The sequence below is a fragment of the Mya arenaria genome, chromosome 17, assembly GCF_026914265.1.
Source record: "Mya arenaria isolate MELC-2E11 chromosome 17, ASM2691426v1".
Lineage (NCBI taxonomy): Eukaryota > Metazoa > Mollusca > Bivalvia > Myida > Myidae > Mya > Mya arenaria.
The window spans coordinates 26,079,604-26,094,058 of NC_069138.1; the positions used below are offsets into that span (position 1 = coordinate 26,079,604).

General features: G+C 34.2%; 1 protein-coding gene across 2 annotated transcripts; it reads left to right on the plus strand.

The window, feature by feature from the left end:
• The first annotated feature begins 1,235 nt into the window (after window positions 1–1,235).
• On the plus strand, window positions 1,236–13,430 carry LOC128224260 (transcriptional adapter 1-like). Of its 2 annotated transcripts, none has more exons than XM_052934065.1 (10): window positions 1,236–1,311; window positions 4,657–4,693; window positions 5,144–5,198; window positions 5,796–5,861; window positions 6,854–6,948; window positions 7,938–8,007; window positions 8,621–8,751; window positions 9,404–9,552; window positions 10,877–11,036; window positions 13,069–13,430. In XM_052934065.1, the coding sequence occupies exons 1-10, from the start codon at window positions 1,241–1,243 to the stop codon at window positions 13,225–13,227; spliced, it is 993 nt and encodes a 330-aa protein (XP_052790025.1). In that variant the 5' UTR covers window positions 1,236–1,240; the 3' UTR covers window positions 13,228–13,430. The 2 variants fall into 2 exon arrangements, with proteins under 2 accessions (XP_052790025.1, XP_052790026.1); XM_052934066.1 differs by having other exon boundaries at window positions 1,241–1,311; window positions 7,941–8,007.
• The last annotated feature ends 1,025 nt before the right edge of the window (window positions 13,431–14,455 follow it).

Below are 14,455 nucleotides of genomic sequence, written 5' to 3' on the forward strand. Positions count from 1 at the left end.
AACACCACTGACAATGCCCGTCAACTCACGAAGGTCCCAATACTGTCGAACGAATGACTTGCGACACAGTCATGACATATCAACGTCAAAAATTCATACGATCCGTTGTGCCCGGAGCTTAGATAACATAACTCCTTGGTCTTCTAAGGGCATTTTTACTTGGTTTCTTTTCTAGATAAAGGCTCTGGTGTAATCTTCTTTCTTATTGATGTTGTTGATATTGTAATCCAGTTAAGGTTGTTTTGTTTTTTACATTCAAGATATTTCGATACTTTAGTAACTTTAAGAGTGTTGCCGTGGATGTTGTATGGCATGTGTTTCGGGCTGCCGTTTTGTTAATATATAAAACTTAGGATCTCTGGGTATGGAATTCAATTGCCACTCTTTCTCATCTCCATAACTGTTGTAAGTCTTTTTTCTTCCGTAAATGCATCTCTGCAAATCATCGGCTATTAGTTGTACAAGAGACGTAGTTTTGCAGCAATGTTAGATTACCTGAACCACTCCTAAAATACATTTGGCTCAAGTAACGGCCCGGCATTGTGACAGTATTAACAGTACTATTTTATCAAACATGTTGTTAACTACACAATGTGGCAAGTAAGTGACCACGTATCTTTTTTATTACTAATTAAGTAGTAAATAGTCATTTAAACGTATATTCTGCGATAAAGATACTAAATTCGAATTCTGAATGGGTTCAGCAATCTAAGCATTTAAAAAAGTACATGTTTTCATGTACCCCCCCCCCACCCGAAGAACAAACCTTACAAAATATTTTCATATGCTAAGCTATTAAGTAGGGGCTCAACTATTTTTCTAATGCTCAAACATGACTTGACTTAACATTCTTACTCTTATTTACCCCCCCCCCCCACGCATGGCCATACTAGTCATATTTGACCGTTAGCCATTTACGAAGAGGAAGAAGAAACAACGAATTATCCTCTGCATTTTAACCATGCATCCATGTTTTTGTTTGACTAAAGTAACCAGCTCTGTTACACGTGTGCTGTTTTCGAGGTTAACTATATGTTTCTCTTTGGTTGTCATTTTACATAAAATTCATTAAATCATAAATATTGTCGGAGAGGATATGTTACCCCTGAATTAAGTCTCTGAAACATTTTTGCTATATATCTATAAGTGCCCACTCCTGCTTTTATACTTTAATGCACGTAACTACCTACGCAAGCTGTCGTTGACCGTCCGATTGTTGGACGGTTTGACTGTTATCAAAATGGCAGCTCCCATTGATTTAATTACAGCAAAGAAGAACTTGGCGGAAGTTTTAGGAGAGGAATGGAAAAGGTTTGTCAACTCAGCCAAACATAATAAAAACGTTTATTTTATAAATAATAAAAATATTTTTTAGTTATCCGTGCGTTTATTTCTGAGATCCGAAAACTTTATCCGAAACATTGCCATTTAGCCTATTAAGAAAATAAATTTCTTACAGTAATAAAGGTACTGACGTAGGTTATTTTAAAATCTAAAATATATGTGCACTAGTCGAACTCGTGTTCTCGATTTTTTTTTAACTTTTCTCATGAGGAAATATTTAAAGTTGTTATTGTTTTATTTAATGTTTGGCTGGTGCTGTAGTCAAAATAATTGTTCGATGAAAGATTTTTTTACGATTTTTAATATGGCAAATCCTTCACCTACAAATTGTTTTGTACCAAAAATAGGTAGTTATTCTGATCGGGATTTGGGTGAAAGCATATTGCGTCTATAATCATAAAAACAAGAAATATTACCAGATAATGTTATTTTATATTAGTTACGTACAAAAAATAAATATCCAACGAATAATTATGAGTTTGATGGGTTTTCTTCATTTCATTCTGTCAAAACATAATGAATATACATGAAGGGCACCTGCAAGGCTGCAGTTCACAGTTTTACAAAAATCGGAACACTTCGGCCATGGCTGAGTTGTTACGAATATATTTACAAGGTCTATCTTGAAGCTTGTCAGAGGTGGTCGAGTTATTGCGATTGGGTTGAGTTGTTCTGCTTGGCATAATTGTTGTCTGTGTCAGTCAAGTTTCATTTTATGGGAAAGGTTATTCATGTTTTTTTTTAATGCATTTAATGCTTGTTTTGTGCAAAATAGCTTTGCACTTACATGGTAAAATATGAATATAAACCTTTATTACAAATTCTCACGAAACAAGATGAAACTCTGTATTGATCCACATCATTCAGTTATTGATTAAAAAAATGGTAATATATGTTCATATTTGTTCTGTCAACCAGCAGAATTCTGAATGATCAAAGCCATTATATAGTTGAACACCGCTATTCCGAACACCGTTTATCTGAAATTATCGCTATTTCGAAATTATTTTTTAACTTTTTAATCTTTAATCCGAAATTGCTAGTCCAAAATAATCGCTGTTCCGAAGTAAAAATTACGGTCCGGATTTGGTATTTTACCAATTCTTATTTTGAACTCGATCATGTCATGGTTTTTTGCACCATACTGTGAATGCACTCGAGCATCGGCTTGAGGTGACAATGGAGCACCATTAGTGCTTGTTAAAGGGGCTGTACTCCGTATGATAAAATAGCGAAAAAAAAGAAAATTGTCGAAAACTGACATAAACTTGGCATCGATGTGTACAATGCATTTGAAACTTACTAACTGAAGTACCACATAGTTTACAATTTATTTAATTTTAGCAGTTATTTCGTATTTTTCCATTAAAAAAAATTCCTTATGCGTGATTGGCTAGTCGGTGTTATCAAGTGATATTATCGAGTTAGGTGTATAGCTTAATTATATCACCCAATTAGAGTAAGCCATTGTAGCTCATTGGATATGACGCTGGTCTGCAATTTTGGCGACATGGGTTCGAACACAATTTTTTTTTTTACATCATTTTGGGTCTTTTTTTTTTACAATTATGATATCAAAGCGTAACACATTCTATTAGAAAATTGTCCTGAGATTCATAACGGAAAAAAACTCTTACGGTGCCAATCTGGTCTACAGTCCCTTTAAAGAATGACATTACGCACTCGTATGTTACAAACATCGATGTCAGAAAATAAGCGATTCATTTGGGTTATAAAGTGTGTATATAATTGATGGTTAACACAATCTGAATATCATTCGAAAATGTCTATTTCATCAGATATGCATTGCTCACTCAATTTGTTATTATACTTCCTTATTAAAGTGTCACTCGAACCTCTACCGAACAATCCATGCTATGTTCTGAATGCATGCATGTGCTGCCATTTTGTTTTAAATGTTTTATGTTGCTTTAATAAGGAAGTATAATAACAAATTATATGTCATTTATGAAACAATAAATCAACAAATATTTTTGTATATTCGAAATTTCACTCAAACTGACAGTAAGTCTTATCATTTTGGTTACGTGTAACCGACATTGCAATCTTAGTATTTCATGTCATCTATAATTCGCGAATGCTGTCATTTTCTTAAAATTGTTAATCCGAAATATCACTATTCCAAAATAAATTTTGGGGTCCCTACGATTTCAGATTATCGGTGTATATCCGTGTATATCAAGACACTGTTTGGCTACATAAATGTCTTTGGGAAAATTTTATCCTAAAATGTTTAGATAGGCAGGCTTATTACACTTGTTTTCAGCTAGAGTGTCATGCCGTGCTGCCCTTTTAACTGCCTTGTCAATGTCATTCGACAGCTTCCTTTGTATTTGTATAATGAGCAGTTGATATGCGTTTGCTTAGTCATTAATCTCCAAATCTGATATTTAGGTCATAAATAATATAAGGTTACGTTTTAATCATTATTTGAACATGACTGCACTAGGGGGATACTCGTATTGAACATCAATACATGAAAATGTATAACAAACATAAATGTTTAGTGAAAACTTTGAACTTCTTACTAAATAATGAATATATGGAAATATTAATTACTGATAACAAAAAAACTCCGTGTATTTAATAGCTGAAAACACAACAGCATTCTCTCTCCTGAAAGGTATCAGTCTCCTGATATGTGTATGAGTAGTCAGTTATACAATAAAGTAGTGTACTTGTAAATAGTTAATATTAAATGTTTTGTAAGAAGCTGCAGGGCAATTCTCAACGTCTTATCAGCCATTCATGTATAAAATGTTGGCTTGGCTTGTTCAGATTCTTCTTTTTAAGGAGTTGATAGACTTGAAATCACTTGATTGGCAACTTTGAAGAAACCCATCTGTCTTTTGGGCTGCGTCAGTAAAGCAATAACTCCCAGTTGACTTCATTTTCCTGTAGACCTGTATAAATTTCACACAATGAATTTTAAAATCATCAGATTGCTCTTTATATCATTAGTGAAATAACCTATGAAACATTTAACATTAAGCAAAATGTTTTGTTTCGGGCCTAAAATTATGCGGCTCCTATTGAAACAAGCTCTTTACCAAGTGTAGTCATGGTTGACATACCATTGTGTAATATATTTGCATATATTTTCATTTGTCCAAAATAAAAGATGTGTTATAAAAAAAATTTGCCATATCAAAAATCATAAAAAAATCCCTCAACATACAATTATTTGGACTAATAAGTAATATATTCATTATTTAATAAATTTCAACGTATACATGTATTTATTACTATAATGTAATGAATAGTATTGAATATTCTATAATTCTCTTTCAGTTACCTATTCCACCTAAAACAGTGGTTCAGGATGAAGGTAAGAACCTTATTGAAATAAATGATGATTTGTTTTATAAAATGATGTAATTACTGTTCATTAACTTCACAAAAACAATCATTATTTAAAAGCTTGTCAGTTTCAAAAAAGAATATTAGTCGAGAATTGTTCACTGTTTGGGTATACTGTAGTTGAGTTATGTTGACCATAAAACAAAGTTTGTCTTGAATATTAATAACAATATCAAACATTGTACTTATTTCCTAATTATGTTTAAAAATGTAAAATATGCATGGATGTACCACCAGGGACAGTAGTAAAGAGCAATTTATATTGAACTATGCCCCTCCAAAGCTGAATAAAATGGGCGAGCAAAATTGTCATTGACTTGCTATGCTCTTGTATTGTTCACTTATCTGTGCTCATTTAAATGTGGCTCTTTTTACTATAACCTGTGATTTGTAAAAATAGAGAACATTTTTTTTTTAGATTGCAAAAGAGGAATTCGATAAAGAAGCAAGAAAATTGCTACAGGCAAAAACAGGTAACCTTTTGAAACTTTTTCATCTAACTATAAAGATAAGTTTGTCATATATAAAAATGGTTGTATGTTATTTAGACAAAATATAAATATTCTTTGTTGATCTGTGTTACATCTACAATAATAAATTTATATAATTGAGACTCAAATTTAATGGTGGCCTAGTAAACAGTAAAATTTAATCATTATGCATTTGAAAATACGCAATTCTTAAATTCTTATCAATCTTTTCTCAAAACAAACTGTTTATTTATAATAAGCTCAAGGTACTACCGTACTTCTTGATTTAGCTTTCCTCTGAAATATTTCTTTGTTTATATATATACACGTAGAAAGCATTTTTTAATGATTACCATCAATTGTTAAAATTTCACAAGGGAAAAGTTTTCGCTACTTTTCTAAAACTGATCATGTGGTGAATATAAAATTTATTGATATATTCAATCAACAATTGCTCTCAGTTCATTTAAAAAAAATCTGAAATGTAAATCTCTCAAAAAAGTGTGACCTTGGCCAAACCAAAAATTCCCAAATTCATGAAATAAAAGCAATATCTAAATTATCTGACTTACCCTTATACATGTATTCTACATTTTACAGTCCATCTACATAATGAATTCCTGCTGGCGATATTTTCAAAATGTCACACCCTCAGTGCATCCACAAGTAAGTAGATATTGATATACATTCGTTTCTTTTAAAACAGACTTACGATTATAAGATTGAACATCTGACATATATATGGCCAAACCTTTTGACTTGAAACCTTTGAATACAATGGAAACTGTTTAAAACCAATGAAATTGCGATTCCAGTTCATCATTAAAGGCGAGCCTCATCTTACTGCAAAATGCCGAGTAAATAATTAAATGAGAAAATGGTGTATCATGTGACCAAAATGCTGAGCAATGATTCGACATCTCACAGAGAAGCAAAAATTCTGAACCTTCAGAAACTGTAACTACAAAAATTGTGACTTCGGCATTTTGTAAAAAAAATGTGTGATCAAATTTCCAAAACGTTGGCACTGAAACATGGGATTTTGTAGCTCGACATTTGTAAGTGAGGTGATCGATATCATTAATGAATTATGAAGGTTGGTGTCAGTGTGTATTCTTAATGTCTGTGGTTAATTCTTAATGTCTGTGGTTAATATAGAGTCTTTTATTTTGTAAGAAATAACTCAAATCATGTGTTAGGTTTGCACTTTTAATAATTGTAATATATCATCAAGACTAGGCAAGTGACCGTAATATGTAGGTACAGCGTCTGAGGAAGTTATGCTACATTCATTAACATGTAAACAATTTACAATACCCATCATTACAGCAGTGCTTAGGACACTGTGGTAATGGTGGATCAATAAATCAGACTTTGGATTATAGGGTCTTGGATTCAATACACTCAGAGCTGCATCAATGATAAGTACCAGTTATCACCCAGGAATGACAAATGTTTTTGTTTTTTTTCATGGTAAAGCCTCGAGACAAATGGTTCTCAACCATATAACACTGCTCAGAGCTTATCAAGGGGTGAATGCGAAAAGGTTCTAAGTGACATTAAATAAAGAAGCAGATAGAACCTTTTGGCTTTCACCCCTCGTTATGTAATGTGTTTATCATTGCTAATATGTGTTGAACAAGTCTATTCTATTTCAGTACCAAAATCCCCTCCTCCTGTATCTAGTTCAGGAAAGCTGCTGAAGAAAGGCAAACTCAAGAGAAAACCCACAGCTATCCGAAGTTCTTTCCAGGTACTGTACATATGTCCATTTTTTGGTTCAAAAGGTTTTGATCTATATATGTCTGAAATTTACAAATGTTTTTATTTAAGGTATATTACATAGTTTTGATGTAATTGTTCGCATCATTGTCAAACAAAACATCAGCAAACTTAACACTTATAAGCTTGTCTGGTTTTCGAAGAAAAAATGTAGTTGTATTGTCATTAAAAATGCTTTCATGTTGGCCTTAAATTTGAAAACAGTTCAAAGTATTCAGAATATTATTGTGAACTTGTCAATACCACAATATGCCGTTATATTGCAAGTCCCATAGCTCTGAATCTAATATTTGTCGGGCAAAAGTCCTTGGTTGAACAAGAAAAATAGACAAGCATTAACCACGCATTCTAGTTCACCAGAGTGATGATGCTATGTGTATAGATGTATCATGATCGAACCTCTGATGAATGAGAATGCAACCTTGTTGCTCTTGTTTATTTTGATTGATAATTATCTCTGTTTCTGTTTATTGTCTAAATCTAGATGTATTCTAGGTTCATACTTGTATTTATATTTCTTGTACCAGTTGTCTCCCTGGAATTTAGGTGCAAGTGAAAAGACATGAATGAATGTTAAGTTTTTGTTAAATAAATCGGAAAACAGAGGTTTAAGCCCTGCTTTAATGGGTCTGAATCTTTCATACTCTCAACTAAGTTTTCAGGATTTTCAGGATTGTGATGTTTGGTCAGAATTAAAGGGAGTCGGATGGTTAGCTTAAGTTTTGAAGGGATGTTGAACTGGGGGAAATACTAATGTCATAATTAACTTAATGTGGTATAAGTGTCTGTGTTTGATATTCATCCACCTCCAGTGAAAAACTTTCTCTCATGACCGCTCAGAATGGACACCAGTACTACTGTAGGTTCTACCAGAGAAAAGATTTCTTGCTGAACTCACATACATGTAGCCTTTCACTGAACCAGTGAATGTACAAGCAAGTGATGTTTGATTATTTGCAGCAGAGGTTTGTGCCTGTCAACCCCATGTCTTGTGCTGTTCCAGCCACCTACAAGGACGTGAAAGATATGGGTGAGAACTGTCCTTTTATCCCCTTGTCAGTTCGGCAAGATTTTTTCTTTTGATATGTTTCTACAGCTTTTGTTTAAAGCCTTTTAGCTCTTCTTTTTTTTAACAAAATAAGAGTCGAGTTATTGTCATAGCCTTGGTTTTGTTAGTGTTGATGGCATTGACATGCATTCTTTTAACCTTGGCTATAACAAAAAACATTCAAGAGATTCAATTAAAACTTGGTACATCTGTTCCCAAAGACAATATGCACATATATAGCAAAGCCCATAATTTTATTTTTAATAAATGTAGACTTATGCCCCTTTTTCGACTGAAAAACAGACAAACGTTGGCGTTCCCTTTGCAACTCTCCTCTTGTTTTAAGTATATAGTTGCTTGTCAAATAAACAACTGATGTGTAATTTTAATCAATATTTTTTTGACATTTGGTTTGATATTTTGCATTTTTTTAGAGCCAAAAAATCAAGTCACTATTTTGGTAATATATAAAACATATTTTTCTTCGACAAATTAAATACATTCAAATGATATGATTCTTGTATGAAGTATGCAGGCATCATAATGATGAATGGAGCATCTGGATGGTACTTTAATGATGAATACTTTATTTCAGAGTTTGCGGGACGTGAAATGTGCCTGCCTGATGTGTCCATGTTACAGGGGCGACTGCTTGTGTGTGCCTGGGAGGTCGGGCTCACCAACATTGATGAAGCAGTTGCCTCCCTTGTTATGCAAGCTTTAGAGGCAAGTTATTTTTTAGCCTGACTGTTTTTCCATGTAAAATGATTGAGGTTATGTTAAAGCCTTAGTAAGCTGTTTAGGATAGTCAAATCAAACTAAGTACACATGTTGTATGGGACTAGACACACACGTATGGCAAGGCCAATAAATTTGGCTTTAATATCCTCTTGTTTGACTGAACAACTAACAAGCACTAAAGCTGCACTCTTGCAGATTGACCGTTTGACAACTGTTTTGTTTTTTGGCTTAGAATGAGCCAATTGTTGAGCAAAGTCTGGAAACCAGTGAAATAAGACTGCTAACAAAGATCAGATCTCATATTTTGGGCAGTTTTCCAAACAAATGAGATCTGTTCTGTAGTGAGTTATCTTATATGACTAACGAGTTATCTTCTATGATTAACAAGTTTTCTTATATGACTAAATTGAATGCATTAAGGCCAAAATCAGCTGATTCTGGGACAACGTTTTCAAAAAAATGTAAAAACTGTCAATATGTGCGAGTGCAGCTTTATATATCATAATCTGAATTATTTTTGTAGTTTTGTACAACATAAGGGTAGTTGGTTACACATCTTAAATACAGATTGTAAGCCTCATAATTATCTGAATTATGTTTCTACTTGGGTAAAATATGGATTTAAATATGATTTTAGATACAGCTAAAGAATATAATCTCAGAGATGATCAGTCGCCGTGCTGGGTACCGGATGAGGGAGAAGCGATTTAGATACAGTTTTGGGGAACCGGCACCAAATCCCTACACCAGATACAGCCAGCTTCTGCAGGACAGAACCACTAACAGGTGAGAAAGGGGGCCAAGGTCATTGAATGTGTGATGATGATCATGAAACCATGAAATGTTTTTCCATTAGTCAAAAAACATGGCTGTTAACAGGGTACTGGTTAGACTGGTTTTTCTATTCATAGTTATAGTGGTCTTCTTTTTTAATTAACTGGTCCAATATAAGAAACAGTAATTGGAGGCCTTATTTAATTTATTTTTTTCAAATTGAAGCGGTGCATGCAGAACTGGTTTCAATGGCAACTGGAAAGATTTTTGATAAAATTTCTCAAATAATTTATTGACAGCAGGGCTTCTATTAAAGGAAGTTTTGGAGGTAGACTACCAGTACTCCCTAGAAATGGGTTAAAACTTCCAAAATTGATTCCTTGGAAGTACAAAAACTTCCATAATTTTGAAGAAAACTTCCAAAGTTGAAAGCTTGGAAGTTCAAAATATCAAAACCTGTTGTCAATATTACTTTTATGGTCACAATTTCAATCAGTCTTAAAGTAAAAATAATTGTTTTTTAATATAAATCCATAAAGTTATAGTTGCAAATTATTTGATCTTTAACATATTAGTTGAAAAACAGCCGAAAAAAAGTATTGTATTTGGGTGACTAACATCCACAGTTCAGTGAAAAACCTCCAGTATTGATGCACAGGAAGTTTATACTTCCAATTTCAAATTCTTAATGGAATCCCTGTTGACAGATTTAAAAATAATTTCACTGAATCATTCCTTTGCTTAGATTACCCTTTATGAAGTACCTATAAGCTATGTTGCTTTGTTAAAACACATGGCATTCAGAGGGAGCAGCTGGTTTTCATTATATTGCTTTTGTTGGAACTTTGAAAATATTTTACAGAATAGAGGGAATAGCTGGTTTTCATTATATTGCTTTTGTGGGAACTTATATATAATATTTTACAGAATAGCAGACTCAATTTTAAGATAATATCACAGAAATGTTTCTTTTGGTTGTACTAGTTAAATGTACTTCAGTATCTAAGTTCTCATGAAAAATTTGCACTTATCAACTTACGTCCAGTAGTTTTACTGTCAAATGCAAAAGTAGGATTTTGATATTTGGTTTATCATGGTTTATAATTGAAACCATTGTACAATATAGCTATGATGGCCCTCTTGTTTGTGAAAGTGAGTTTTTCATTATTATAATACATGTAGTTGATTTTATTTTTGAGAGCAATAACAGGTTACTTACTTTTTTCAAATTGAGGCTTCTAGCTTTGTACCAAAATTTTAAATACCTATAATGTGACTGACACAACTATTAAAGACATTAAACACATATATTTCATTTATACATACTTGTTTCCAGTGAGGCAACTACCATATCCAGCCAGGGTCATCATCAACCAGCTCGCCGGTTCCCAGAGGATGTGACAGAGGGTTACAGGGCTCAGGTGCTGGCCTGTGGGGGGCAGGGCCCTGAACCAAGGGCCCCTGCGACACTGTTTAATCTGCTGGAAACACTCCAGGTGAGAAATGATTTGGAAAAAATGTATGCGAGTAATATATTTAAACTCGGGGCCAAAGTTTCAAGTTTCTGGAATAATCTTAACTCCCTTAAAACAGCCTCAATGTTTATAAGTTTATTTGTGAGTATAGATTGTGCAATTTTCTCCTTTAAAAGTGTTTTGAGACTTTTAAGGGTGCATATTATATTTTAGGCACAATTCTTATTTTTATTATAATGCATTGTAATGTTTAACTCTTTTGACTTTAATGATCAAAACAAAAAAACAAAAACATATGATTTGTGTATAGATATAGAGAATACTAGGTTAGTGCCGTGGATGGAGGAAGTTTATCTGGCAAGGCGGAGGAATTTATCGGGTGAGCCGAAGGCGAACCCGATAAAATCCGCAGCCGAGCCAGATAAACTTTCTCCATCCACGGCACTAACCTAGTATTCTATTTATCCTGTTACTTTGTTTAATTAAACACTATAAAACCTTAAAATTAATAAGAATCTTTAAAAGTAAGGGGGACAACTGTTTTTCCCTGTTGACGTCATCACACTCGGTATCCATGTTTAAATCGCCCCCAAAATAGTTCGTAAAACTGTTCAACTTTTTTAGTACGTTTATATTCAAAGTCATTGCATTTTAATACGTCAATATCAATTCAAAACATAAAAATACTTTTAAACGTGCATAAGCATGGATCAGTCTCTGAACATTATCTGATGATGTAACAATTATTCCGCAAGTCAGAGTACAGTACACAGGTCAAAATTCAAGATCACGAGTGTTTACAAACAATCGCAACATATTAAATGGATTTAAATGATGTTGATAGTGTTGAATGATCATAACTGCACCGGCAAAGAGATCATTCATTTCTGTTGTAAGTGAGATTTTGTCATTCACCACAGAAATGGAATAAGCTATCGACGAGTATCGTTGAATGCTGTTTCACAGTTTCCAGCATTTGCGGGTGGGGTAAGATTTTCACATCTCATGAAGATTTCAGGTCGATTGTTTTGCCAGTGTCATTATTTTGCATAATGATGGGACTTTATGGGCGAGTGATTGCTGAGGTCGGCTGTTAGTGGTCCATTGATAAGATACTGAAACGTCAGTTCTGCTTTTCTTCTGACATTGCAGAATATATAAAAGAAGTTCGTTTTCGCGGTCACATGACCACCTGACTGTAGATAAACATCACGTTGTCTACTATCCTAATAAACTAAAGTTTACACGGCACCTTGTTATTGGACCGATTTGTATGCAGGTGACAGGATAAAAAAAAATATTTGCGATAGTTTTGCACTTTTTTAATTGGGAAATTGTGGCCAAGTAGCTATTAATTCTAAAAACCCAATTATACAGGCTATATTTTTTATCTTTACACAAATCGGATGCTTTTTGTTTTGATCGTTAAAGTCAAATGGGTTGAACAATATGATGCAATTTAACCTATATCGTGTGCTTTTAAAGGATAATTTACTTGTATCTGTTTCTCATACAGTAGAACTAAGGTTGTTATATTTCCAGCATAGTATGGCAGATATGTTGCCAGCCAAGCAAGGTAGAAATCCTGATCATGCAGTCTGTTGAAATCCTCTTTAAAGTACATTGAAAGGGATATAAACAGCTTTGGAATGTTTTAAACTGGGGTTAGGCCCCTTAACCCTGCTTTGGGCTTGAATCCCTTACACTCAAATCAAATTTTCAGGATTAGGATTTTTGTTCTGTTAAAACATTACATGTGGGTGAATATTTGATTTATATGTTCTTCACCATGTTTAGGAAGAACCCATTAATAAACACACTGCAATTATTTCTGTTGTCGGATCACAAGGTAAAGATGTCCGCCTTCTACCCAAGAGGTTAAGGGTTGGAGCCCCACAATAGGCACATTCTCTTGGAATTCCAAAAAGGGGATATTTGTACCTGTTTATACATGAGTAAAACAGACTAATATCGATGGAGAGCAATCTTTTCAATCATATTAAAATAAATCAGTATTATCAGTAGCTGAAATAATTGTTGTTGTTTTTTTCAGACCTGCAAAAATGTGATCTCATCGCATTCTGTCTACGCACCAGCTATGGAAAGAATCATTCACAAACTTTGGCATCCAAGTCATGAAGAGCTTGGACATTTTGAATCTCAGGAAGTCAGTGTTACGCAAAAGACTGCAGTGAAAGCACCTGATAGATAGAGGAAAACTAGTATTATTGAAGAATTCTGTATAATTTATGTGTTATTTCATGGAAAACTGAAATGTGGATCACAGGTGCAAGCTTTCTTGAATGGAGCTTGTTGCTTGCTACAGCCAAAGGAGATTTTATAAATTTTCTTACTGACTTAAATAATAGCATTGATTGCTGTATCATATTTTTCAAATAAATTTCAGATAGATGAAACTAATTTCATGTTTATTTTTTGGCGTTGTTTGTAACGTTTACCTTGGGGGGAAAAGTGCACCCGGTGTGGGGCTCGAACCCACGACCCCCGGAACACTAGCACGGAGCTCTAACCAACTGAGCTATCCGGGCGGCTGGTTCCAGCCCACTCACACCACATTTGTTTTATTAACAAGGTTTTCACAAAGGGTAAGGAGGGCGGGCGGGCGGTGCTATGGTATCGAATATATACCTTTAGTTGGTTTTGACATATAGTGACCATATACATAACTTGTTATCAAGGAAGAGTTTATGGAGGACTTCAATGGGATTGCATTAAGGGCTCCTAGGATCAAGGTCAAGGTGCTCTGGTAAACTTTGAATCCGACACAATTTCGACCGTTTTAAGTGTTAAGAAATGATATTCAGTAACCTTTAGTGCAAAAAATATCACGGTCGACTGACTATTTTTTGTGTCTGCTTGAGTACCATACGTAAACACCAGCCTTAAGAAAAATGTTCACACAAATCTTTTGACTGAGTTCCATGAGAATGTGTAGACGATGCGGTCTGTAGACGGTTTTGTTAAATTAATATGGGGAGTCTGTCAGACAATTTAGCTGATAAATAAAAAACAGCGTCTAGATAATGCTGGGCTTATCAGTTTCCTGTTGCTATCCGCCATTACCTCTGACTAAGTGAACTTGTCAGCGTTGGTCAAGATACACCGTTTTCTATAATAATGATAATACAATGAAAACTACAGGGGAAATTCTAAAATAAACTCTGTTTAGAGGCGCAAGGCATGTTTTGGGCTGTGGTTCGGATCATTGGCACACACATTTGGCTCGCCAGGGCGGGATTTTGTCCATATCTGTCTTTAAATGGTTCCACCAATCTGACGTTTCGGCCAAGTTTTGGGCTCAGGTACAGTTCATGTCGATACCTCATCGATTTTGACTTTCCTTATGTTTATTGATCTTAGAAGGAATCGAATATCGGGCGCATGTGAGTTCGGTTCGTGGTCACCAAGCCAGACAAGTG